This window comes from Stegostoma tigrinum, chromosome 14, assembly GCF_030684315.1.
Source record: "Stegostoma tigrinum isolate sSteTig4 chromosome 14, sSteTig4.hap1, whole genome shotgun sequence".
NCBI lineage: Eukaryota > Metazoa > Chordata > Chondrichthyes > Orectolobiformes > Stegostomatidae > Stegostoma > Stegostoma tigrinum.
Genome location: NC_081367.1, coordinates 8,276,852 through 8,303,916, shown reverse-complemented (window position 1 = coordinate 8,303,916; position 27,065 = coordinate 8,276,852). Strand labels below are relative to the sequence as shown.

At 45.2% G+C, this 27,065-nt stretch overlaps 1 protein-coding gene across 1 annotated transcript in view; it reads left to right on the top strand.

Annotated features, from left to right (window-relative positions):
• Positions 1-27,065, top strand: part of LOC125457962 (glypican-1-like) — a 186,443-nt gene that overhangs the window by 96,076 nt on the left and 63,302 nt on the right. The window contains exon 3 of the mRNA XM_048542784.2: positions 22,038-22,429. Within this exon, the coding sequence (XP_048398741.1) occupies positions 22,038-22,429 (392 nt within the window). The remainder of the gene's footprint in view (positions 1-22,037; positions 22,430-27,065) is intronic.

Sequence of the window (27,065 nt, the reverse complement as noted above, 5' to 3'; positions counted from 1 at the left end):
TCAGGTAGACATGAATGGTGCTGTGGAATACTGCTCACGAATTTAGGTCTGAATGATGTGCTGAAGGGAGAGGTGCGGCACTCGGACCCACAACTTCTTGATAAAAGACTAAATTTTCCCCATATCCTCAGTACAGCGAGGGTTGACGGATAACGTTCGGTATAAGACCTGGCCCAGCAGATAAATTGTGACCATATCTCAATCGCATCTTGCAGCTCCTGACTGCAAACAAGCTGTAATGGAGTGCAATAATGGATTTGCAGAAATGCAAATTCAATACTAACATTTGGATAATCTTACAAGTGTATCTTGAATGGCAATATGTTGTGGCTAGCTGTCTTGGTAGTGGGGGAAGAGATGATGATTGTTGTTAAAACCAGTTGCATTAACTTTCTCACCACAGACGCTTAGGTTTCCCAGCCTCTTTTTCCATTCTTGTTTTCTCAGATTTCCAAAGTTTTGCCTTTGGTTCAGTAATATGCTTCAGGGAAGGAAATCTGCCGTCATTAGCTGGTCTTGAGTATGTGTGACTGCAGGCTGGCTCTGTAGTGACTGTCCTTTGAAATGGCCTCGCAAACTGCTGAGTTCGATGGCAGGGACAACTAAATGCAAACAATGCCCGCGCTGTGTGAATAAATAAAGAATGTGTCTTGTAAAGTCCGTCTGGCTGCAGAGAAACACTGGCCAGAACTTCACGCTAAGACTTGTCAAAATTCCTAACACGGACACAGACAATGTCTCTTTGAACTTGCAAAACGTCTTGAATTTGAGGGCCTGTTCCTTCCTCTGGTTGTGTACAAGTCCTTTGAGCAACATAAGGCTTGGGTAAGATTCTTGGACTAAGGGTCCATATGAGCCCTTCAGTGTCTATGAATGAGGGGTCACCGAAGGACATTAATGGTTAAAAACATAGTGGGTGAACAATGCAATTTATTTTATTCATTACATTTGGGCATCTCTGATTTAGCCAGCATTCATTGCCCATCCCTAATTGTCAAGAATCTGGGGTCACGTGTAGTCCAGCTCAGATGGCAGATTTCCATCCCTAAAGCACATTAGTGAACCAGATGGGCATCAGTCGACTGCTAATTCCAGATTATTATTAAATTCAGATTCCACCATCTGCTATGACAGGGTTCGAACTGAGGTCCCCCAGAACATTACTTGGATCTCTGGATTATTAGTCTAGCTATAATACTAGGTCATCGCCTAACCCCAATGATGGAACATGCAAACTGCTACAGATGCTCGAGATCTGAAACAAAAACTAGAAATACTGAGCAGGTCGGCAGCATTCCTGGAGAGAGGTAATGTTTCAGATTGACTGCATTTCTCCAGGTGAAAATTGCTGTGATTTACTAATGGCTAATTAGTACCAATGTGCCTAATCTGCCTAGTAACAACACAAAGGGAGTGTAAATAAGAGCGTGATTGCTGCATGAGATTAATTCAGATTGCTTAATCAAAAGAGGCAGTTTGTTTGGTGTGTAAATTGGTCATTGTTAGCTAATGGTCATTACACAGTATTAAACGTCATTAGAGAACCTTACTGATGAAAGTTCTCTCCATCTCGGCCTTGAATATACTTGACGACCCAGCCCCAAAAGCCCTCTGTGGTAAAAAATTCCACAGATTCACTACCCTCTGGGAGAAGAAATTTCTCCCGTCTTAAATATGCGACTGGTTATTCTGGGATGATGCCCTCTGGTTGTAAACTCTCCCACCAGGAAGGGTGAGCTTCCCACATCTACCTTCTCAAGTCACCAAAGAATCTCACCTGTTTCGATAAGGTCACCGCTGATTCTTCTACATTCCAGTGAAAGCAGGCCCAATCTACTGAGTCTCGTACAATACAGAGCAAGTGCCAAAATATCTTTGATAATAAAATGTGAAGCTGGATGAACACAGCAGGCCCAGCAGCATCTCAGGAGCACAAAAGCTGACGTTTCGGGCCTAGACCCTTCATCAGAGAGGCCGGAAACGTCAGCTTTTGTGCTCCTGAGATGCTGTTGGGCCTGCTGTGTTCATCCAGCCTCACATTTTATAATCTTGGATTCTCCAGCATCTGCAGTTCCCATTATCACTCCAAAATATCTTTGTTGCTTCTGACTATAGATGCCCATCTGTTGTATTATTTACTACTTAGAAAATCAGTCACACGGAGAAAATAGACAAGAGTAATGCTGCACTTGTAATAGCTTAGATTTTCGGGGGGGATGAAGTTCTACCCAATAGACCAGTGAGAAAAGTCAGAGTGAGCAGAGGAGGGAATAAGTGTAAGATAGGGCAACTAACAAACATCGAGAGGGGGCACTAAGTGTGAGTAAGGGGCCAGGTATCGAGCAGGAAGTGGTGTTCCATAAGGGTCGCCACTGGAACCACCGTCACTCACCCTAATAAAAAGTTCACACTGCTCAATATAGAGCACAGCTTCAAAATTCAACCACAGGGAGTAGAATATAATGGACACATTGAAGGAGAAGCTCAGTAAAGAAATGGGACGGAAGGGATTGGAGGGTTTTACTAATAATTTTAGGTGAGGAATGATAGAGGAAGGCCCAAGCAGGCCACAGACGTCAGCATAGATCTGTTGGGCCGAATGGACTTACTCTACACAGGGATTTATCTTAAAGAAGTTGCGACAGTTTCTCTCAGAAGAGAAGGCCAAGAAACGATAATGTCAGAGATTTACAAAATCATGAGGGCTCTGGACACAGCAAGTTCTGCTTATGGGGGGGATCCAGAACCTATGGCACAATTTTCACCTGTTTTCCAAGAGAAGCAAGTGTGCAATGAGAGGAAAGCTTTTGTTCACCAGTGAATAGTTAGGATCTGGAGACACTGCCTGGTACTGTGGTGGAGGCAGGTTCATTTGAGGCACACAGGAGGGGCATGAGATGATTTATTTCAACAGAAACAGCATGCAGGGTGAGGGAGAAATCATAGAATCCCTACAGAGTGGAAACAGGCCATTTGGTCCATTGAGTCCACACTGACCCTCTGTCGAGCATCCCACCCAGACCCAACCCCCTACCCTACCTTTGTAATCCTGTATTTCCCATGATGCACCCGTATATCCATGGATGAGTCATGGGAAATCCGTGCAGACACGGGGAGAATGTGCAGACTCCACACAGACAGTTGTCCAAAGGGGGATTTGAGTCTGGTTCCCTGGTACTGAGGCAGCAGTGCTAACCACTGAACCATCGTGTCGCCACACGGCAAGAGTGTGGCACTGAGTTAAAACGCTGAGTGCCAGCGGTATGCAGTGCGCTGGATGGCATCCTTCTGCACTATATCAATCCTATAATCCTATGCCATATAACGTGAGACCGTGTTCCTTTGACCCAGGATTGTAGTTTACCGTGGGATCTCCTTCCACAAGCTCAACTGATGGCTTGGGTGATGAAACTTTCTTTCTCTCTGAAACAATATGTTTAAGCATTATATGCACGTGAATTCTAAAGGAACAGTTTCTGAAAGAGCCTGTCACCTCAGAGCTGTACAGTCCAGGCTCGGCTGACCTACTTGAAAGCAGGAGGAGATGTTGTTCTCTGCCTGTGATGACTCCGAACACCGCAGCACTCCCCAGATACAGCCGAGCGGTTTTAAAGCTGTCAGTTTGCCATTTCATCCTGCAAGCGTCGCAGTGACGGGAGCAGCATTTCAGAGAATGCAGTTTACTTCCAGACTGCCTCTGGGACGATGTGACATGCCCTGCAGATGGGGTTGAGACGGGATTTCTTAGGAGTCAGCGCTTAGCCAGCTGTATGATGCATGTTGCTGCACAGGCTGGCCCCCTTTCACATTGAAATCATCGCAGCTTATCACACAAGAGAAGGCCATTTGATCCTTTGAAACAGATAGCATTGATTGCAAGAGCTGTGCCATCAGCGTCCAATTAGTTCCATCGCTACAGCTCCACAGAACCTGGACTAAAAGATCAGTTTGTGTTGCACTGGTCTGAGTGTAAATATAAAGGCTGCTGTAGCCCCAACCTGGGGTTTATTGGGGGAGGGGTGGGTGCGGTGTGGTAGTAAATGCATCACTGTCTGCTTCAAATGTTGTAGCACAGCTGTGTGCAAGTTCATCCCCTGGATAGGCCTGACCCTAATGTCACAAAATGCAGCCAACTGATGGCACAGCGGGTGAAGAAACCTTCATCACACAGGCCCTGCCCTCTGATTTTTGCCTCACTCGTCAAAGAACAATGTACTACGCACGCTTTTGGCCTCCGTAAGGACTGCAGAGGCATTCAGAGTGGATTTACTCAATTAATTCCTTGAATCCTCGGGAAAATTCGAGAAGGTTGGGCATTGGCATTTAGAACGTTGAGCTGGCCTGCTGTGTTACTCCACCTCCACACTGTGTAATCATTAAGCTTTATTGGGCTCTGTTAGGTGTTTCTTTCAGTTTCTGATTAGAGGCAAGGAGGAGAGAGAAACATTTGACCTGGATGTAGGGGCTACAGATGCAGTAGCACCTAGTCTGCAACATAACAAGGAAATGGATGAGGCAGCGAGAGGGGATACTCTGCAAGGAAAGAGCATGGAAGCAAAAACACGAGAATGGTGCTGATGTAGGGTCACGGGCTGAGAGGTTCCTCTTCCGCATCAAAGGGTCACCACTGATTCTAACTCTGCTACTGCATGTGCCTCTCAGTTAGACTCGAGGACTGCAGATCTCATAACGTCCATCCAGGATCCCTGCCCCATCTCCTCCTCCAAATTTCTAAACCTTTCGGCAATTCCTACTCATTCACTGGGGGCGCTTAATGGCCCCTGCTGCTGACACATTACCACTAATTGCTCTTAGAATCATACAGCGTGGAAACAAATCCTTAAGTCTTACTCGTCCATGCCAACCAGCTTTCCCAAACTGAAGTAGTTCCATTTGCCTGCATTTGGCCCATATCCTGCTAAATCATTCTTATTCATATACCGTCCAAATGTATTTTAAATGTTGCAACTGCACCTACGTCTACTGTTTCCTCTGGCAGTTCATTCCACACACAAACCACCTGCTGTGTGAAAAAGTTGCTCCTCAGGTCCCTTTTTAAATCTTTCCTCTCTTACCTGAAAATTATCCCCTCTAGCTTAGAGCTCCCGTACCCTAGGGACACATCTTTGCTGTTTTACATCATCTGTGCCCCTCATGATTTTATAAGCTTCTATAAGGATACATCTCAACCTCCTACGCTCCAGGGAAAAGTGCCGGAGCTTATCCAACTCCTTCTTATAACTCAAACCTTCCAGTCCCGATGACATCCTTGGAACTCTTTTCTGTGTCCTCTCCCATTTAATATATCCTTCCATCCACTTCCATCAAATTAAATCCCTCCAGTTGTCTCATAGCAAGAAAGATGTTTCTGCAGCACCCTGACTGAGCTATCTATAATCCCCAGACTAGTTGTACTTGACCTGCAGGACCAACCTCAGCCACAGGCCTGGAGAGGAATTGACCGACCCCTTGACACACTGTGGTGCTACTCCCTGGCCATTTGCTTGAAGCCTGCAGCGGGAAGGTTTGTTGCATAAGCGGCTCCTGTAAGGTTTCTGCTCTGACCTTAATGTTGGGGATTGACACTGTGCAGTTTTATTTAGGGAAGCACGGTAGAATTGGGTATTCCGTAGAAATGACGGAAGATTAACGTGCAAGTGTTTGCAGATAAGGCAGTCGCTGCGCTTATAGCAAGAATTAGAATTTGCTGGTTAAATTCTTAGCGGGGGGGATGGTATTAGAATATTGTTTCTCAATGTTGAGAATCTGACTTTTTTTCTATTTTAGACAAATTTTCTCAACTTTCTCACATTTGCATCAACCAAGGGAGTAGACAGATCCTCTCATTTTTCTGACTGGATTGGACTTCCTACATCTTTTTGGTATTTGGAAATCACACAGTAATGGCAGGAGGAATGTCTTAAGTAGCTGCCTTTCACACCACTGGCAAACAGAGTTATTGTTGGCCAATTTGGAGCAAGGGGCAGTGGACTGTCTTCTCGTCCAAAGACGACATAGCGCACTACGGAACAAAGCTGTGGAATGATGACAAAGCCAGCACACTCTCATTGGATGTATCCAAAACCATTTGGTTTGGCTAAAGAGATAACAAGGTCTAGAGCTGGATGAACACAGCAGGCCAAGCAGCATTATTGGAGCAGGAAAGCTGACGTTTCGGGCCTAGACCCTTCTTCAGAAAAATGGTTAAACTTCAGACTTCTGACAAAAGGAAAATTGTTGGCCCAGATTTCAGTCTCTTCAGCTCTCTGCTTCCGTCATGGGCTATTTTCTGCTTCTGCTTTGCATCTTTACGTAAAGTATCTCTCTGTTTTGTTTTACTAGGAGAAGCTTCTGGATAGGCCTGACTTTTAGCCAAAGACTTTTTCTGTGCTTCTGGTTTGACTCTGTCACAGTATCCTTGACAACTGCGGCAATATAAACAGGGTTTAATAAGAGTGAGACACTGTACTGGAGCTACGCACACACGCCTGAACTCCAGAACTACTCCAGCACTTCTGTGCATCACTTTTTAATTTCCTCTTGGACTGTTCATATCTTGTCTAGTAGCTGGGGATAAAAGGGAGGAAACTCATTATTGTTTAATGAGGAAGATTGGAGACTGAAAAGTACAACACCATGGAATATTTCATCATTTGACACTTGACTGCCCAGCTGAAAGAGGCCGTTTTCCTTCAGAGGGATTGCTGTCGGAATGTATGCCTCTACCTGAGCTGGATGTTTCCGAAGATTATGCTCCGTAGACATGCTCTTGTCTTCAGTCGGGAAGAGTTCGGGAAATGGAGAAGCCTTGCACTTCTCCCGGCTTAAGGGAAGATTACCATCAGGGCGCACTTGAATGGATGCAGTGAGCACGCAGTCCCCGGCTTGGAACAAAGTTAGGGCCCCTGTGGATCTTGGATTGGTGTCTACACAACTGTAAGTGCTGACAGAACTGATGTCAGAGCCCAATGAGAGTGAGAATGCAGCAACATGGATCTCAATGAAGACAGTAATGGACTGTGCATTCTCTTCAGTCTATGGGCCCATTCATGTCAGTTCTTTCTGTGTTTCTTTTCTCTCTCTTGCTCTCTTTTACTCTCCTTTTCCTTTTTGAATAAGGTACTCAAATGTACAAAAGTTTCCAATTTGATTGAGACTCATCCTGGTGAAACTTCCTTTTGTCATTCCTCCAGGTATGTGCCTCGTGCCTCCTTGAGCCATCAATTACTTCCAATGGATACAGTGTTGAGTGGATTAATGATAACCAGAAACCGAAGGGAAATACTGCAAATGTGGGAGATCTGGAGTATTTGTGGAAAGTGATGAGTCCAGTGTGACTGTTCTTTGAATGGGGAGGGTAGTGTAGAAAATGGTGGTTTTTATGCCATTGCAAAAGGTGGGGAGGAGCAGGTAGGATTAAGGAAGGTGCCGGGTAAGTTGTCACGAAAGGCAAAAGAAAGTGACAGTAGTTTTGGAAACGTTAGATCCAAATTAGGTGCTAATCGTTATGTTAATGGCCTAATATAATAAACTTAGGTGAAGGCAAGACTTTGCAAATGAGACAGTGAGGGGGAGATCTGGCAATAACCAAAATGGATGGATACGTGCTCGGAAGTTTTTTGAATTCGGTGTACAATCTTGTAGTACATGAAAAGCAAACAAAATGCTAAAAGAAAAACAGAAATTGCTGGAGAAACTGAACAGCTCTGGCAGCATATGTAGAGAGAGAAACAGAGTTAATGTTTCAAGCCCGGTGATCCTCCTTCAGAACTGTTCTGGACCTGAAACGTTAATCTGTTTCTCCTTCCGCAGATGCTGCTAGACCTGCTGATTTTCTCCGGCAATTTGTTTCATATCTGATTTCCAGCATCTGTGTTTTTTTTTGCTATTCCTCCAGCTTGTATTGGGCCTCTCTGCTGACCCAGGACAGAAATGCAAGTATGAGAGCAAGGTAGTGTGTTGAAGTACTAAGAGACTGGATGTTCTTGGCTGGGCTCGCAGAGCGACCAGTGCCATGCAATCACGCAATTTGTGTTTGGTAACACCAGTGTGTAGGAAGACGGCATTGTGAACAGTGAATGCTGTAGACTAGACTGAAAGAAGTGCAAATAAATCACTGCTTCTGGTTTAGCTCATTTCCCAATCCACCATTCGATCTAGCTGGACCATACAAAGCTCCATTGGGTCCTGCTCCCATTTGCTAAACCACACAATATTCCATGATCTACAGGATAACTCCTGAAATCTTTATTGTAAGCCATTTCCATGAGTGTCTCTCATGTTTGGTCCCCGCCAACAATGTATGAGACGCTCCTGGACTACCTTGCCACAGATCAAGATTATCAAACCAGCTCTCTTTGCTGTTTCAATCAGCCTACCTAGCTAGCACTTTTCTGAATTCCCTCATGATGTAGCCCTGTATTTGCTTCTTTCTGTAGCTTCTCTGCTGTTTCTCCTCATGGCCTGACCAAGCTTGCCTTGTCCATGAAACCCACTTCCTGCTCCCCTCACCCTATCGCATGAACCTGCTTACCAACCAACTTTCCCACTGACCACCCCCGCCCCCATTAACCTAACATTGTTCACGATTTTTTCTCTCTATCCTTTAAATATGACACCATTGTCTGTCTCCTTAAAAAGACAGCCCGTGACCTCTCCAGACTTGCAAGGTACCATCCCATCTCCAAGCTCTATTCCCTTTCCAAAGTTTGTGAAGCCTGTTGCTGTCTTCCAAATCCATTCCAGTTTTCCTAGTCCTCCATCTTCGAACCCTTCCATCCTGTTACTGTACCAACCTATCAGAGCCACATCCAATTGTGGTGTGTGCCTAAGATAAGCTATTCCTCATTGATCTTCCCAGCCTACTTGTGACCTTTGACCTCGTTGACTGCGCCATCATCCTCCATTTTCATACAGCTGGCTGGGGCAGCTTCAGCCTGATTCCATACTTATCTGTTAAGTGTGCCAGAGAATGATTGGTAACCGTCTCTGTTCTTGCTCCAGTACTAAACACATCTAGTGTCCCTCAGGGATCCATTCTTGGCATCTTCCATTTCTCATCAGCAACATCGCCTGAAAGCATAGTGTTAATTATTTCAGTGCACAGGTCACTTCTCTCAACTCCTCCCCTGCTGCTAAATTGTCAGACCGTTCAGCCAACATCCTGTAACTGGAGGAGCTGAAATTTCTTCCAGTTAATATTGGGAGCATTAAAGTCCCTGTTCCAAATTCCATTCGAACAGATCTGACTCTACCAACTAAATCAATCTTGTTATCAACCTCTGTGTCACAGTTGGCCTTGCGGTGACCTTCTGACTGCACGTCATTAGCGCTGCCTGCCTTTGGTGGAATCGTGTGCTGCAACTGTGTGTATGACAGCTGCTGAAATCCTCATTCAGGTTACCTCTAGCCTCCACTGTGTTTCAACACTACCATCAAGTAACACTGTCATCCAAAACTTTGTTAACAGTGCCTTAAACTTGTACGAGACCCCATTCGGACATCCCCTCATACTTGGTCCCAGTTAATCGAGGTATTGACTTTGAAATTCTTACCTTTGTTTTCAAATCTCTCCATGGCCTCATCCCTATTATCTTGTCCAACCCCACAGCCCTCCCATGCGCCTGCAGTCATCTCTGGTTCTCGCCTCCTGAGTGGCCGCCATTTTGAAAGTTTAGTCTGACACAAGGATGTGGGCTCTATCAGCCTGCCTGCAGTTGCCTTTGAGAAGGTGGCAGTGAGCTGCTGCAGTCTAAGAGGACTCGTGGTGTTTCTCAGAAGCGATGTCCGGAATTCTGACCCAGCAGCAGTTCCGAGCCCGAATGGCGTGTGGCTCTGAGCGGGAGGTGCAGGCCAGTGGCGTTTCCAGGCGTCTGTCATTGTCCTTCTCAGTGGTACAGGCCGTGGCTTTGCAAAGTGCCATCAAAGGAGTGACGTGGAAACGCTGAAGTGCTCCCTGGAGATCTTGTGGCCACTTTGCCTCGGTGGCAGAGGAAGTAATCAATGTCTAAGGTTAATAATAAAGATCTGGAAATCTGGGACAAACACAGAGAATGCTGGAGAGACTGTGCAGGTCTGGAAGCTTCTGAGGAGAGAGAAACAGAATTGACATTTCAAGTCCAGTGAAACATCTTAAGCCTAGCACTTGCTTATCAGACTCAAAAAAGCTCCTGTAAGATCCCAGAGGACAGGCTTCATTACAGGTGCTGCACAAATATGCATGTTGTTGTACACACGGACCTGCCATTCTAAGTGGTAAAAATCTACAGTGCACCAGCTGAGAATTGAGTGTCTCTTGCCTGATAAGATAGCAACCGGGCAGTCTGACAAGTTTACATACTTTTCTAAAAGTTTGGACCTTACTGAGCAGGAAATTGAGGGACAGATTTGGTTTAAGACGGGCCACATTGGGATGCCAGGGCGAGTTGGAGTGATGGGTCTGCTTCTGAGCTGAGCGACCCCTTTATGAAATGATTCAAAATGCGCTGTGTGTTAGACCGCATTGCTGGAGAGAAGAAAGGGGTTAATATTTTCGATGCAGTCCTGAGGGAAAGGTTCCCTGTTGAAGTCCAGCTCCTAAGTATGAGTCAGCCTGCTTTCAATTTTTTCTCTCTCTGTCTCCTTTGAGGTACAATGTTTATCGGTGTTGAGCTAAGTGCCTGTGGTTGTGGTGTAATCTCCAATTTCAAGAGGCTCTGAAAGATGTGCTGAGCTCCCTATCACGCTAAATTCCTGGGTAAAAGCTGCAGCCTGAAAAACAGGTTTTCGAATTCATGAGCCATCATTACAGCATTGAGTTGGAAACACTGCTATCCTTTAACAGGGCACCTCGTTGTAGCCCACTGATGTGTGTTGGATCTTGACTCTGGTTTTGAATCCTGTTTATACCATGTAACAGCTTGAGGCATGATGACTGAGCATAGAGTCATCGAGCTGTACTGTATAGAAACAGACCCTTCGGTCCAACTCATCCATGCTGATGAGACTTTCTAAATTTATCCAGTCCTGCATGCCAGCATTTGGCCCATATCCTTCTAACCTCTTCCTATTCACGTACCCATCCAGATGCCTTTTAAATGTTGTAATTGTACCAGGCGCCTCCACTTCCTGTGGCTGTTCATTCCACACACTCAGAATGCTCTGCGTGAAAAATTTGCCCCTGAGTTGCCTTTTAAATCTTACCCCCTTACCTTAAACTTACGCCCTCTGGTTTTGGACTCCCCCACTCTGGGGCAAAAACCTCTCTGTTTACCCTATCCATGTCCCTCATGATTTCATAAACTCTATAAGTTCATCCATCAGCCTCTGACACTCCAGGGAAAATAGCTCCAGTCTATTCAGCCTCTCCCTATAGTTCAAACCCTCCAACCCCCAGCAATATCCTTGTACATCCTTTCTGAACCCTTTTAAGTTTCACAGCATCCTGCCTACAGCAGGGAGACCACAATTTCACACAGTATGCCAATAGCGGCCTAATCGATGTCCTGTACAGCTGCAGCAGGGCTTCCAATACACTGATACTCAATACACTGATCAATATACAAGCCAAGTTTATCAATGATGCTGCGGACTCCAAGGACTGTTTTATCCTAAGACTGCGGCAGTATTACGAATGTTAAAACCTGAACCAAAAGCTTTGATTGTGTTGTGGAATCTGACTTTGTGAGGGAAGCATACCCTACTGCTCACTTCCCCAGTACCATGCCCAGAGCAGCATTGCTGGTGCCTAGCATCTTCCACAAGGGGTAGTTTAGTTGTTTCTTTTTCACAATTCAGAGGATGGGGAAGGAAAAAAAAAGAAGAGAGTGGGGGTGTAGTGAGAGTGACAGGGTGCAAGAATCAAAGATGCTCTAAGGAAATGTGGAGGAATGAGGTGCAGGGAGTGCTGGAGAGGAGGAGTAAGAAGAGTAGGGATGAGGGTTTGGGAGAGATAAGCAATGTCTCCTCCAGAGAGGTTTGAAAGTGAAGGATGATAACTCTGTGTTCAGGGCAGCTGGTGGTGCTGAGAGGTTGGTAATCTGATGGGTGACACTTAATATGATTAAACACATAGAGAGCTTGGGGGGGGTGCAAAGAAGCTAAAGCATCAAGCACATGGGTAAATCATTGGGTGTCCCATTGAGTGTTGACTATTTTATGAATAAAAGAATGATCAGTGTGGAGATGGTTCTGGTTGTGTTGGGATAATCTGGTTGACTGACTAACCCTGGTAGTTTTGGATTTGTCCTGTTATTTCTATGATTAGTGTTATTTATATTATCCTTGAAAATAAACACACACACCAGGTTGAAGTTGTAACAAGACTGAACACTTATGGAGAACGTATCTCCACAACTGTTACTACTTTCAGTAACCTTTGTGTATGTGTGTGTCCATATCTACCTCTTTCTCCCGAGTTCTACAAGTGCTTCTCTATCTCCACCTCACTGTTTTTGTTTCTTTTTGTCTTTACATTTGTCTCTCTCATATCATGTCGCTCTCTTTCCCTCATACAGTTATCAATCAGCCTCTGTCTGTCCATCTGCAACTCCTCTGTCTCTCTGTTTGTGCCTGTTACTCTGTTCTGTGAAGTATTATCACTTTCAAAGCAATGGGAGTATGCAGAGATTTAATTAAACATGACCCGGCCTTGTCCAGGAGCCAAAATGTGGATTACAGGGGCAGCTGGATCAGCAATGTGGATTTTTCCTCATGGCCACGTTTTTGTTCTTTGTACTCTAGTTGCAACCAAATGTAACAGTCTTTTCAGATAAATGTGCACCCCATCAAGAATGTGGTTGTATGGGCATTGTCGACATTTATTTCCCATCCATCCCTTGAGAAGGTGGTAGTGAGTCACTGTGAGCCACAATGTTTCCTGTGGTGAGGTACTCCCACAAAGCTTTAGATGGGGAATTCTCTGAATTTAAACCACTGAACACTAGAAACTAATTTCCACCAACGCAAAACAGTCTGAAGTTATTTTTTTATCCCTCAAAAATTCCAGTTTACCTTTTAGAATTAATTGTAAAAGTAACTAAAATGGCTTTTCTAAGGTGCAGCACAGTGGCTCAGTGCTTAGCACTGCAGCCTCACAGCACCAAGGACCCGGGTTCAATTCCAGCGTCAGGCGACTGTCTGTGTGGAGTTTGCACATTCTCCCCGTGTCTGCGTGGGATTGCTCCAGTTTCCTCCCACAGTCCAAAGATGTGCAGGTTAGGTGGATTAGCCAGGGTAATACAGCGTTATGGGGATAGGGTAGGGTGGTGGGATGCTCTTTAGAAGGTTGGGATGGGCTGAATGACCTGCTTCCACACTTCAGGGATTCTATGATTCTACTTTTGTTGCTCGCTGTGCATGTGCCAATTAGCTTCACTACGGTCTGATGGTCTGTCTGTGTAACACTCAAGCATCTTTGAATCCTCAATGTTAAGGGGACTTTGGGGGGCCTGTAAAAATTAAGGGAGGACCCAGATTCAGTAGTTGTACACTTATTTCCAATGGAACTATTTCTTCGCTAGTTTAAAAGGATGGGTTATGATTCACACATGAGGAAAATGAAACCCAACTAGGCCATTTCACAGCCAGTTTTCACTGGAGCAAGCCCTTGTCCCACAGTGTGGGAGTTGGAGTCTTTAGGGTGGCCATAAATGCCCTCGTGGTGGGGGGGAGTTGGTGGGCGGTGGTGGGTAGATACGTCTGTAGAACTGTCAAGCTGTCGGGTTTGTTTTAAACGGACAGTCCTTTAATAACAGAAGAAAAAGCTGATTGTCTGTGTCCGAGAGTTGGGATAATGTTGTTCTATCAATTTCAATGACTTCCTTTTGACATAATTGGTATCTTTGAATCATTAGTGTACTTGGCTGTTTTTCATAACCTACCATCGCAAAGTGATGTTGGGGGACAGGGATGATTGATAGCTTAAATAAGTTATTGATTTGTTATTAACTGTCATTGATGTGGTCTAATCTCCAGCAGGTATGTATTTTTACAAGGAATTAAATACTTGATGAGACTTATTTGTTTAAAATGGATTTTCATGAGTGGGACTTCTTTGTTCATACTGTTAACTCCACAATATATATTTAAAGTTTTATTTTGTTTCAGCTTTGCATGGTTTCTGAGGTCTTCCTGTGGTGGATTCTGGGTGAGGTGGCATGAAGGGCTTCAGGAAAAAGGATAGATGAACTGATGTGTTGCCACTAAGTTGGCATATGTTGGCATATAAGAGGATATTGGGGTGGGTGGGGGCACGAGTTAGCATGTGCGGTCATGGGGAGTAATTGGGTACAAGGGTGCCCTAATATTAAAACAGACAAAACCCGGGAGCACCTCCACACTTGGCAGTGTCTGTCGCCGTTTCTGATCTGTGTCTGGAGCAGCAAAGCCATCTCTACGCTGCTGAAATTTTACAGTGTGGGTGAAAGTTAGAGTCTGGTTAGTTGTCCCTGTTTCACTCTCCCAGACCCTCCCTATTACTCTCTGATCCTAACTCTCTTCTCAGACCCTGCCTGTGCTTTCCATTCACCATTCCAGTCCCAAGGTTTTCATTAATAGCTTCTCACGTTGTCTGCAAAGAAAGAGGGGAACAAGCCAACGAATTAACCATTGGAGGAAGTCCCTGCCCTTCATTTGTCCTTGATCAGGTGCCCAGATTTTGCGGAGGAACTGGGAATATAGCTGTGGCTCAGTCAAAACAGGTGGCAGGGGTAATGCTTCCAGGATTGTGTCGATTTTGAGTCAAAGATATCAGCTGTGGCCTAATCTCCAGCAGATCCCAGGATCCTGCTTTAATTCTCCCTCACTGAGTCACTGTGCTCAGGCCCTCTTGTGGGGTCTGGGCCCATGTCCCATCTATTCCTTCAGTGTCAGCCACTGCGATCTGGGCGATAGTTGGAGGAGGTGAGAGGGGAAGGGAGACAAGGCCCAGAGGGGAGTGGCTTGGTGGGGGTGGGGAAGTGTGGAACAGCTGCCAGGGTAGTCTGGCTTGAAGTCTGACTCCTCCACAGCTGGTGATCTCAATCAAAACTGCAGCGAATCTTGTAACCGATCCTGACCCACTCCTTCAGGCAAGGCACCAAGAACATCAGCTTTGTCTCCACCAAAGAAAGCATTCCATTGTTTGAGTTCCAAACAACATGGGATTGGGAGGGGATGAGCTGAGTGTTTTTAATGCAGGGAGTTATGATGACTTGTACCATTTAAATGTAATTTATTTTAAGCAAGTTACACAAGTTCAGAACGCTCAGCCTCTGAGGGCAGGATCACTGAATGAATGTTTTTAAGGCAGAGGTGGTTAGATGTTTGTTAGATAAGGGAGTCAAAGTTGTTGGGGATAGTCAGGAACTTGGCATGGAAACACAGGGATCAGCCATGATTTTGTTTTAATGGCAGAATAGGCTAGAAGGGCTGAATGCTTTGGGTTTGTACATTCTGTTTGAAGTGGCAGACTCACTTAAGGCAAATTCGGGTGTTAAGTATGACTCACTTTTATCCCCTAGCCAAAGAATTCACAAGCTTTAAATCCAACCAGACATGCTAAAACCTTTCTGTTGAAATACTTCTTCACTCGGTTGAGTGAGTCGTGTAAACTAATTCTGTGCACGATGAAGAGCAGAAGTGCATTGACCCCCATATGCCCACCATCCTGGATTTTAAGGAAGCTTTTTATGTTGTAAATTATCATTTGGGATATCAAAGACTGGTTCAACAGGGTTTATACTCGCTGGAATTTAGAAGAATGAGGGGGGCAATCTCAGGAACATGTGAAATCCCCATGGGATTGGAGAGGCTAAGTGCGGGAAGAATATTTCCTATGTTGGGTAAGTCCAGAACAAGAGGTCACAGTCTAAGAACAAAGGCGTAGGCCATTCAGGACTGAGATGAGGAAGAATTTCTTCACTCAGAGACTTGTGAACTTGTGGAATTCTCTGCAATGGAAAGCTGTTGGGGTCAATTCATTAGATATATTCAAGAGGGAGCTGGATGTGGCTCTTGCAGCTAAAGGGATCAAAAGATATGGAGAGAAAGCAGGAATGGGATCCTAAGATAGCATGATCAGCCATGATCCTATTGACTAGTAGTGCAGGCTTGAAGGTCCTACTCCTGCACATATTTTCTGTGTTTCACGAGGCCATCCTTCACCTTACTGTTGTGCCAATGTGGAAATGGTCTTTACTTCAACGAGTCTTGCATTTAGCCGATCTACTGGGGCCAGCCAATTTGCAGGAAGAGTACGTACCTCACTTTGTCTTCAAACGTGAGAAGGTCACATTTGACAAGATGCTTGAAGCCAAGGATCATTTTTGAAGTCAGCCTTGTTTCCGAGATACATTGGCTGACCCAGTCTGGACCCCACTTGTGCTGTTGCTGGTCTACTGGGTACCAGTATCATGTCAGGGTCTGGTTTTATTTTTGCCTTTGGCCAGAGAAAACAAGAAGGGAATGAGTGTGAGCAGGGCCAAGGGGGTGAAAGGGAACCAGGAGTGAATGAGAGTTAGGAAAAATAAAGTGAACAAGGGATTTGAGAGGGGGCGGGGTTGGTGAGGGAGTGACAGTGAATGAAGGATGAGGAACAACATATGATATGAAAGAGAGAGAAGGACAGGGGTGGAGGAGATCCCAAAATGAACAGGAGATACAAAGCTGAAGGAGGGAAGTAAGGAGGAGGGAAAAGAGGAAATTGAAAATGGACAAAGGATACAAAAGGAGACAGCAACAAGTGCGAGAGCAGGAGCACTGGGAATGATCTCACTTGTACTTTGGATTATGAGTGTGCTAGCATCAGGCCTTCATTCATTCTGACCACTGCCTGTCCTCACCTGACAAGTATGCAAAGGCTCTGAAAGAATGTAGAGCATGAGTTTCTCCCATGTAGACCTGCCTTCTGCCATCTACAACCATCTCAAGTACTCCTTGCATTCTGACTTCCCCTCCCAGCTGTTTTTCCTTCTGATTGTCATACACTCTGTCTCCTGCTTTCATTCTTTGCTCCCTTCCCTTGCTCTTCCTTCCTTCCTTCCTCCTCCCTGATCCTGTTGCGCTCTCAGTCCCCTCCCCCATCTATCCCCTCTGGGATCCTAGAGTTTGCTGTGCAATTGGATCCTTTCTTTCCCTTTCTGTGGAGACTATGTGACAAGGCTTGTAGCCACTCACGTCAGGATTGTGCACATTTGTGTGGCCTGTCCACTGTTTGGATCTAGATGTTGATAGCTGTTTGCTTGGATGACATTAACCCCCTCATTGCTGCATCAGGGCAGCAAACTCATTTTGTATTATTGCAATCCATGTAATAGCACTAAGTAAAAAGCTGAATTATCGTACTGCAGTTGTGTGTGTTTCTGAGACTGTGTGTGGTAATTAAACATTTGATCATAGAGAAGTTAACTAGTCTTCATCAGTGCACGTCATTTTTAGCCAGACTTCGACAGTATTTACTGGATACTGATTTTTTTTAATTCATTCATGCAATGCGGGCATCACTGCCTATGCCAGCATTTATTGCCCATCCCTAATTGCCCAGAGGGCAGGTAAGAGTCAACCATATTGCTGTGGGTCTGAACTCACATAGGCCAGACCAGGTAAGGATAGCAGTTTCCTTCCCTAAAGGTCATTAGTGAACCAGATAGGCTTTTCCGATAATTGACAGCAGTTTCATAGTCGTCATTAGACTCTTGATTACAGATTCAAATCCCCCATCTGCCATGGCAGGATTCAAACCAGTGTACCCAGAACATTAGCTGGCTCTCTAGATTAGCAGTGTATTGATAATACCAGAAGGCAAATGCCTCTTCCAAATGTTTGATTTAAGTTCAGCTGTGAAATTGCCTCCCATCCTCTCTCCACCTCTCCCCCCCGCCAACTTTTCTTCTCGATGCAATGTTTTACCTAGCTCTTTGACTAAGCTCTTGGCCATCTGACCTAATACCTCTGTCTGTGGCTTCGTGCCATTCTTGATTTAGGCTGCTCATTTGAAATACCTTTTGGTGCTTCACAACGTTAGAAACACCAGTTAAGTGCAAGTTGTTTTTGAATAATGTCCGACAAACGCACTGTGAGCGTGAGGAGTGTTTCCTAAATGCTTCCAAGTCAGAGAGTGGGATGGAAATTCCCTTTGCGAGGAAGATTGCTGCCAAGTGAAGGATGTCAAGTCAGGAAGCTGAGCAAGGGAGCCAATGTAGGCCAGTGAGCATAGCCACTATGGGTTAACGTTAATGGGATTTGGTGCTCATTCGGAATCAGTCATTAGAGTTCTGTGATCTGTAACTGCAGCCAGAGCTTTCCCAGATGTAAACTCTGTTGGAGAGATCAACACTCTCTTGTGTCACACTGGGAGCTGAAGTAATTGCTGTCGGAGATGGGATCAGGCCTTGAAGTGTCTGTCAAACATTTTGATTGGTGGTGAGCTGGGAAAATCAAGGTTGGGGGTGTTTCTGATGCCTGTGGCGATGTGAAGGATATCTGGTATCTCCCAATGTCGACGCTCCAGCAACTGATAGCAGGCTGTTCATTCTGCAAAACCTCTTTGCTCTAATCTCTCGCAACCCATCGTCAGCGTCGATTCCTTTGATGTTCTGTCTGCGGAGTGAGTTGACTGAGTGGCTATGCTTCAGTCAAGCTTGTTGCTGCTGAGTGAGGGCAGCTCACCCCGTCTCTGAGGCAGATTCTAGCACATCAGTGAGTTAGAAATGCAGGTCCTGCTCAGGGTCAAGCTTCGGAGTTGATCTGTAGCAGATGGCACTAAATGGACTTTATGTTTAAGAGCTTGGTTTTTGCCATCAACGGGTCCAGGCAGACAGGGTCTTAGTTCCCAGCTAATTGCCCCTCTTCTGGGGCTATGTTGTGCTCAGGTGCCCTTGGAGAGGGGGGCACATCATTCCTATGGCTGGATATAAACCAGGCCCAGGATTCACAAAGTGCACATTAACAAATCAACGTCCTTCAAACATTGTACCAAGTAGACAATTGCCCATGTGAAAAACCGGGATTGTTGGTTCATTCAGAGATTTGCATACATGATTGGTACTTTATCATCTTTCAAATATAAATGTGATTGCCTGAGAATTGTTCTGAAAACATCCACCTGAGCCCAGTTTCCATTTCAGCTTCATTTTCTCTCCGAATCCAACTAGTTAAGATGTGGATTTTAGTGTTTCAACAGACTTTTCTCAACCGGGGCACACTCACGCTCATTGAGGAATACTAGATGTCCATATCCCTATCTAAAAATTCCAGAATGCTTTCCCATACCACTCCGTTCCATGGACTCGCCCTTTCTTATGAATGTGACCTCCTCTACGTTAATGTCTTGCCTGGAGTTGTTTGTTCCTCCTCTCAATTGCTCCTCACCAGCCAAGTAACCAGACTCATTGCTAATTGGAGATGATGGGAACTGCAGATGCTGGAGATTCCAAGATAATAAAATGTGAGGCTGGACGAACACAGCAGGCCAAGCAGCATCTCAGGAGCACAAAAGCTGACGTTTCCCTGGACTGACCTATCACCTCCCTACCTCCCCACCTACACTCTCTCCACCTATCTTCTTTACTCTCCATCTTCGGTCCGCCTCCCCCTCTCTCCCTATTTATTCCAGTTCCCTCCCCCCATCCCCCTCTCTGATGAAGGGTCTAGGCCCGAAACGTCAGCTTTTGTGCTCCTGAGATGCTGCTTGGCCTGCTGTGTTCGTCCAGCCTCACATTTTATTATCGTTGCTAATTGGTGCAGTTTGCCAGGTGGAAATGTAGACATGAATCCCAGTGGATTTATTCCCAGTTGGTCAATCATGCTGCCTCTTCCAAGATAGGAGAGAGTGTTTTCAACTGTTTCTGCCTGACTCACTGGAATTCTCTCTAAGTTCCTCTGATTCATCTCTCACAATCTCAGAAAAGATCTGTTTGACAGATCTGTATTCAACTTATGAAAGTGAACGGGATAGCTACTTAAAATTCAGTTATGGGGGAAACAGGTACTTGGGGATTAATAGCCTGCTTCCATTAAAGAGTAAAGATAGATCAAACAGCCTTTTTTTCTCCCATTTACAAGAACAGCAGCTTACATTTGTGTAGAATCCTTCATGTTAGTAAAATGTCCTGAGATGCTTATGAGGAATAAATATCAAACATAACTTAAAACTGAACCACAGACGGCAAGCAATTGGGAAGGTAAATGGTGTATCGGTAAGTAGTTTCGAGTCCAGAAGATGTCATTTGCACTGTCTTGGTGAGGCCACACCTGGAGTATTGCCTACTTGCTACGGAGAGTGCTGTGGAAGTTCACTAGATTGATACTGGATTTGGTAGGATGTTGTATCTGGAGAGATTGGACTTCTATTCACTAGAATATAGAAGAATGAGAGGAAATCTCATTAAAACATAATGATAGGGCTAGGCAGACGTGGTTCAGGAATAGAGATAACAAGGTGTAGAGTTGGATGAACGCAGCAGGCCAAGCAGCACCAGAGGAGCAGGAAAGCTGATGTTTTGGATCTGGACCCTTCTTCAGGAAGGATGTTCTCCCTGTTGAGTCTAGGGAATATAGCCTCAGGAAATGAGATAGGCCATTTAAGACTGAGATGAGGAAACATCTCTTCACTCAGCTGTGGAATTCTCCACTACAGGACACTCTGGAGGTTGGGCTACTGTACATATTAATGAAAAAGATTGACTAACTTTAGGATATTAAGGGTGTCAGGTGGCATTGAGAGAAGGCCCAAACATGGTATTGAAATAAAGCGTGAGCCATGACCATATGAAGAGCTAAATGCCCCTTGTTTCTATGGGTTGCTGGAACAGATGGCTAAAGGCTTGAGTAAAAAGCTGGCGTTTCTCTCAATGTCCAGGATTACTGCACAGCGGACTGTCCTGTGGCATTTATTTCTGAATCAAATGTGCTATGTGAATGCCTTGTTGTTGTTGCAGCCAGTTGCACCTGGTTTGTTAGCATTAAATATGTTGCCAACAAGCCTGAGCTAGCTTCAGTGCAATCACAGTACAATGCTGCTCTGTGTGCCTCCCCTTTGAACCAGCAGGTGTTTGGCCACAACGTAGACTTTTATCACTTGAGCATTTGTAATGAATCCTTGTGTCTGGTCTGGCCAGCATCTGGAGGACAAGTGGGACATGAATGGATACAATCTTGCTTGACGCATGTTTCAGGAATGGGCACATGGCTTTCTGAACGCAACCATTGAGACACAGCTTTTTTTGAGGCTTTTCATTTTTAGATTGATGGTTCAGATCATTGTAGGAGCCTACCAACATATACAGAATAGCTGGGACTCGCTTTTTTTTTGTCTTCCTATGTGAGCACAGCAAATCGTTGCCTCAGTGTATTGTATCAACCCTGTTGAGCAATTCTCCCCTTCACTTGGATTTTTTTTTAAAACATGAACTTTGAGCCTAGTCATAGCTAATGGTTCACTCACAGAGTGGCCGATGATTGCATCTGAGCACAGTTAATGAAACCAGCTTCCTAACAGCTCCAGGGTGTGTAAACAGCCATGGGCGATTTGGAGCCTGAATCACTGCAACCCCCAAATGATAGATTAGGTGAAATAAATCAGATAATTGTAAGGTGCATTGGCACAGATCAGTCACCGGGCTTCGAGAGGGTTATCCTGATCTCGCTGTGGTAACATGTGGTGAGCCAATCAAGTGGCCCATGAACGTTTATCATGGTGTTTCAACAGCTGAAGGCTGTACAGTTCAATGCAATGCCTTTAGGCCAAATGTAGTGGACAGTAAAAAGTAGCGGCATCCCTGGGAGGGTGAGAATAGATGTAGAAGTTTCTGCTGTTAACATTGGAAGAGGAGGAACACGTACAGGACGGTGCATGGATAGTTCAAGAGGAAGGTGTAAAAGATTATGACAGTGGATAGAGTTGGGGAAGGCATTCCCCACTGACATTTCCTCTTCCTTCCTTGTCTAGGTGTGTGAGAGAGGTGTCAGCTTCTCCCCCGATAGGATCTCGGGGAATGGTGCAGCGGCCGCACCTAGTGTTTATGTGTGTCTCACAGCTATACTAGATACCAAGAGTGACTGTCTGGTTCTCTCACCCACAGACTATTTCCAGGAGCTGCTAGACCAATCCGAAAAGAACCTACACAAAAAGCTGACGCACATGTACGGACTCCTATGCGCCGAGAATAGCAAAATCTTTAAGGACCTGTTCAGCGAGCTGCGTCATTATTACAAAGGTGCCAACATCAACCTGGAGGAGGTGCTGAATGAGTTCTGGTCGAGGCTGATGGAGTGTCAATTCAAACATCAGAACCCACACTTCCAGATCAGCGATGAGTACCTCGAGTGCATGGTTAAACACGCAGAGCAGCTGAGACCCTTTGGTGAGGTGCCTCGGTTCTTTAAGATGAGGCTAACTCGGGTGTTCATCGCCGCTCGGTCCTTCGTGCGGAGCCTCAGCCTTGGCACAGATGTAGTGAAGAAAGTTTCTCAGGTAGGTGCAAACATCTGTCCTTAAGCTAACCTCAGCTGCGCTCACACCGCACGCTGAGGAATAAATATTGACCAGAGCTGCAGAGAAAATTCCACGGCTTTTTCTTTTAGATCCATCTGCGTAGGAGTTCCTTGTCAGTACAACACTCCCCTAGTAAGTCTCTGGAATGTCAGCCTAGACTTTGTGCTCAAATCTATGGAGAGCAATGTCTCCAACTGGCTGAGGGTCACTGCCACTCCATCCATCTACCAGTAAGATGGTGACCCTGACACGAGGGTGCTACACACTGAGCCACAGTATTAGGCGGTGAAACAGTGCCATGTGAATGGTGCTCAGTGTTTAAGATTGTTTGTTTGCTCATCCATAGCAACCTCAAAGCTGAGATTTACTGCTACCATTTGGCAGAGAGTTGCTCACAGCTAACTCTGTGGAAGAATTCCATGACTTCAGCATCTGCTTGGTTTAAGAGCCTGTTAACTTTCACTGCAGAATGTTGGTGTGCCGAATCGCAAGATTATAGATTCCACATGACTTCTGTTTGTGACAAGTGTTGGAGCTTGAAGCTGACTGTGGTGACAGCTGAGCATGAAGAGAGAGCAACTGGGGCCTCAGACCTGACTGTAACAGTGAAATTTTATAAATTAGCTTATTTCAATAATTTCTGCACTGCTATCTGTCCTAGAGATGTTGACTGTAGGGCAGTAGCCTTACAATGATGGTGGATGGGTGGAGTGTCAGTGACCCTCAGCTAGGTCAATATCAGTGGCTAGGAGTTCCATTCCCCAACACCTGATCTGTAGAGAGCTGACCATGTCTTTCAATCAGAAGATCAGGTGGCTTACAGAAGAGAAAGGGAGGCCACTTCCACTATTTTGTACTTCATATCTTTTTAGACATGACTTCCTCCATTTCTTTGTATCCACGATCACTAAATTTTGTGTGAACAAAAATATGCATATGTAGAGTCATAGAGTAATACAGCATGGAAACAAACCCTTTGGTCCAGCTGGTCCATGTTGTATTCATGCACGTATCCGAATGTCTTTTAAACATTGTAACTATGCCCACTCCATCTCTTCCTCGGGAAGTTTATCCCATGCACGAACCATCCTCTGTGTAAAAGGTTTTCCCGACATGTCATGACCATCATACCATGCACACTGACATATGTAGATACATACTTAAGTAGCGTGTCCGCATGTGTAGGTGCACATTCATTGTAAAGACATACAGCACAGAAAAAGACCCTTTGGTCCAACTAGTCCATGTCAACCCTAATCCCAAACTAAACTAGTCTCACCTGCCTGCGCTTGGCCCATTTCCCTCCAAACGTGTCTCATTCACATGTTTACCCAAATGTCTTTTAAATGTTGCAACTGTAGCCGCATTCGCCACGCCCTCCGGAAATTCATGTGCATATTCACACGTGTGCATATACCTAGACACGTGGGTACACACACCACAACTGCAAATTCCCACCTACCAGCAAAAGAACTGAACTTTGTTTGGAGCATTCCAGTGTATTCAGTGGGAGTAGCATTTTCAAATCTCTGCCGTTACATTGTTGAGTCTTGTGCAGATCGCTGAAACGTGGTGCAGAATTTTATCAGGACCTGTAAGGCAGGGTGTGGGAGGGGAAGACAGTAGAATAATAAGGAGCTGCCCTGAGATGCTCTTCCACATAGTTCTGACGCTGGGGTATTTTGCAATGTGGGGCAGCTGCCCATTGCGTGGAATCTCACAGCAACGAGACAGAGAGCATTTTGCGGATGGGCAGTGTTACTTCCTGCTGTCTGGGCTGCCAAGTAGACAGGGCCATCAGATCTTTGTTTCTCATGATCCAAAGAGGCTGTGGGTGGAGATGGGAGCCCCAGTGGTCTTCCCAGGAGGAAAATTTTCCCTCTGACCCCCAGCTCCCTCAATGTTCCTTTCTTCCTCCACCCCTCCCACCTCCTGAGGCCTTCTGCTTCCTTCAGCAGCATTGACCTCTCCCTATGGGAGAAGGTGAGGCTCTAGAGGGTCCAGATCAGAGCAGCGACATCAAGAGCTCACTGACTGCCCTTACCTGGACTTTGGGTGCAAAGGTGACTAATAAGGAGGCTGCCCGTGGTAAAATGGCTAAGACAGGCCTGGCAGCAACCAATTGCCCTCATTGAGATCCAGATGCTGGGGGTAACATTCACACCATCGTGCCACAGGATACAGCACTGAACATTTGCTTTCAGGGGTGAAAAAAAAGACAAGCAGCACTCATCTAGTGCTGCATAAAGTAAAGACAAGATTTACAATGTAACCAGCACTTCAAGTACAGTTTGAACGTCTTTTTGATGATGTTGCAGCTGTCGAGATCAAATGCAGTCACCTCAATGCTGGTTAGACTTCCTAGCCATTTGCCTCCAGTGCCTCCAAGGCAAGTCAGTGATCCTGTGTTGAATCTGTCCCTTGTAAGTATATTGCCAGTTCGCTAACAGCACGATTCAGAACCCGAAAACAAAAACTGCAGTCTCTGGAAAAGCTCAGTAGGCCTGGCAACATCTGTGAATCCAGCAATTTTTGATTTTGTTCCTGATTTCCAGCATCTGCAGTTCTTTCGCTTTTTCTTTACAAAAACTCTTTTTAAAAAAAAGACCTTTCCAGGATCTACCAATTAACTGCAGTGGTTAATGTGTCACCATTACCGATTTGCAAATTAGCAGTCAGTGGAGTATTTGCTATAAGTGGTTTAGCTGACTGGTACTTCCTACTGATGAACATTGCAGTTCTATACCCACAGGCCAGCGTTGTGGTTAACTGCTGTCCCATGTGGGACTGTCGCTGTCATAGTTATTGATCATTATGTTGTTCATTTGGGGGCCTGCTAACATAACTGAATGGATCCTACTCCCTTTCAGTACGTGCTTGGCAATGATAGAGATTTGGAATTTTCTTGACCATGCTCAAGGATGCGCATAAAGACTTTTTACTCACTTTGCCTTGTTTGTTCATTGAGGTAATAATTAAAACTTGAAACCTATTTGTGATCAATTGACTTGTCTGTAATGCAGCAAAGTTATTATCTCTCTTATAGAGAAACCCGTTGCTTAACCTGATATAATCTGCCAGAAAATAGAGACAGTAAGAGATGCTTCATACCCCTTTACCCAATGTGCTGGCATTCCCTACAATATGAGAGACAGAAAAGTTTGGTTGAACTGGTATTGTCCTTTGGATAGAATGTACTTGAATCAGGGTTAAAAAATTCACATCTCCATATTATTAAAGGGACATAGATCTACTGGAGAAGGTGCAAAATGGTTTACTGGAATTGAGAGGATGTAACAGGAAACAAACAGAGAGTGCTAGAGAAACTAGGCAGGTCTGGCAGCATCTGTGAAGAAAAAGCAGAATTTGTGTCTTCAGTCTGATATGGTTCTTCTTTAGAACTAAGCACCAAGAAAGATTGGACAGATTGGGCATTTGTTTTCCAGAAAAGAGAAGAATAAGGAATGACTTGAGGTCTTTTACAATCACGAAATACTAAATGAAGTGGACTTAAAAATAGGTGGGAGAGGGTGTATGTGTGCACGTGTGCTTGCGTGTCCAGAACTAGTCTGTTACCAGAAGATAGTCCTTCCTAAGTCTACGTAGGAAAAGGAAAGAAGCCTTTTACCTAGAATTTGGGATTTACCACCACAAAGAGCAGGTGAGGTAGATGATACAAAAACATTTAAAGGAAAAACAGATAAGCCTGTGAAGAGAAAAGAATTGGAAATTATCGCCACATGTACTCAAGTACAGGAATACAGTGAAAAGTGTACAGAGTCACCATTCTATGGTGCCATCTTAAAATACAAAATACAAAACCAGAATTTCAAAAAAAGGGAAGGGAGCCAGAAGGAAATGAAAAGTGTCCAAATCTGCAAGTCCTATCTCCCTCAGCCTAGTTCCGGCCTGGGATTTCAGTCAGCTTCCTCCTGGGATATGACCCACTGATCACCTTTACCCATCATTGCTCGGGATGAGCTGCCTCTGTTGCTGCAACTGACTGTCTTGGTGGGATTAAGTAAAGGAGGGTGGGCAGTGATTCCTGCCAGGCATACACACACACCCGCGCATAACAGATAGGTCGAGTGGCCAGCGCCTGTGCTGCAAATACAAAGTTCAGCCTGCGGATTGCTGCTGACCGATCACGAGCGCAGTCCCTGGCTAACTCCCTGCTCCTTGACCCGCAGGACATTAAATAGTGAGCCACTGGCTGAGCATACAGACAACGGGGCCAGATCTGAAGTGTTTCCCAGTCCGTGTAGCCAAAGTACTCGGGAGCCAGTTTGCAGGAATTATTGTTGAGCCACGTGAAGTGATGGATAAGCTCTCCAATCCCACATTCCTGGTGAATGGCCTCACTTGAGGGAAGTGTGACCATCCAATGCCGGATGAGCGTAATGCAGCTGTCCCCGGGAGGCATCAGTGAATTTAGTCCTGTTGTCGGCTTTGCTTCTTAAAGAACACGATCCACTTTCTCAAGCATCTGGGTGCTGATAAATTTTTTTTAAAGAAGCGAGCTTTGGCTGGATTCTGACTTGCAATCCTACAGATCATGAGAGGACTGAAGGATGTGTCCACACCTGTACAGTGTTGGCTGATCACCTTTCAGCAG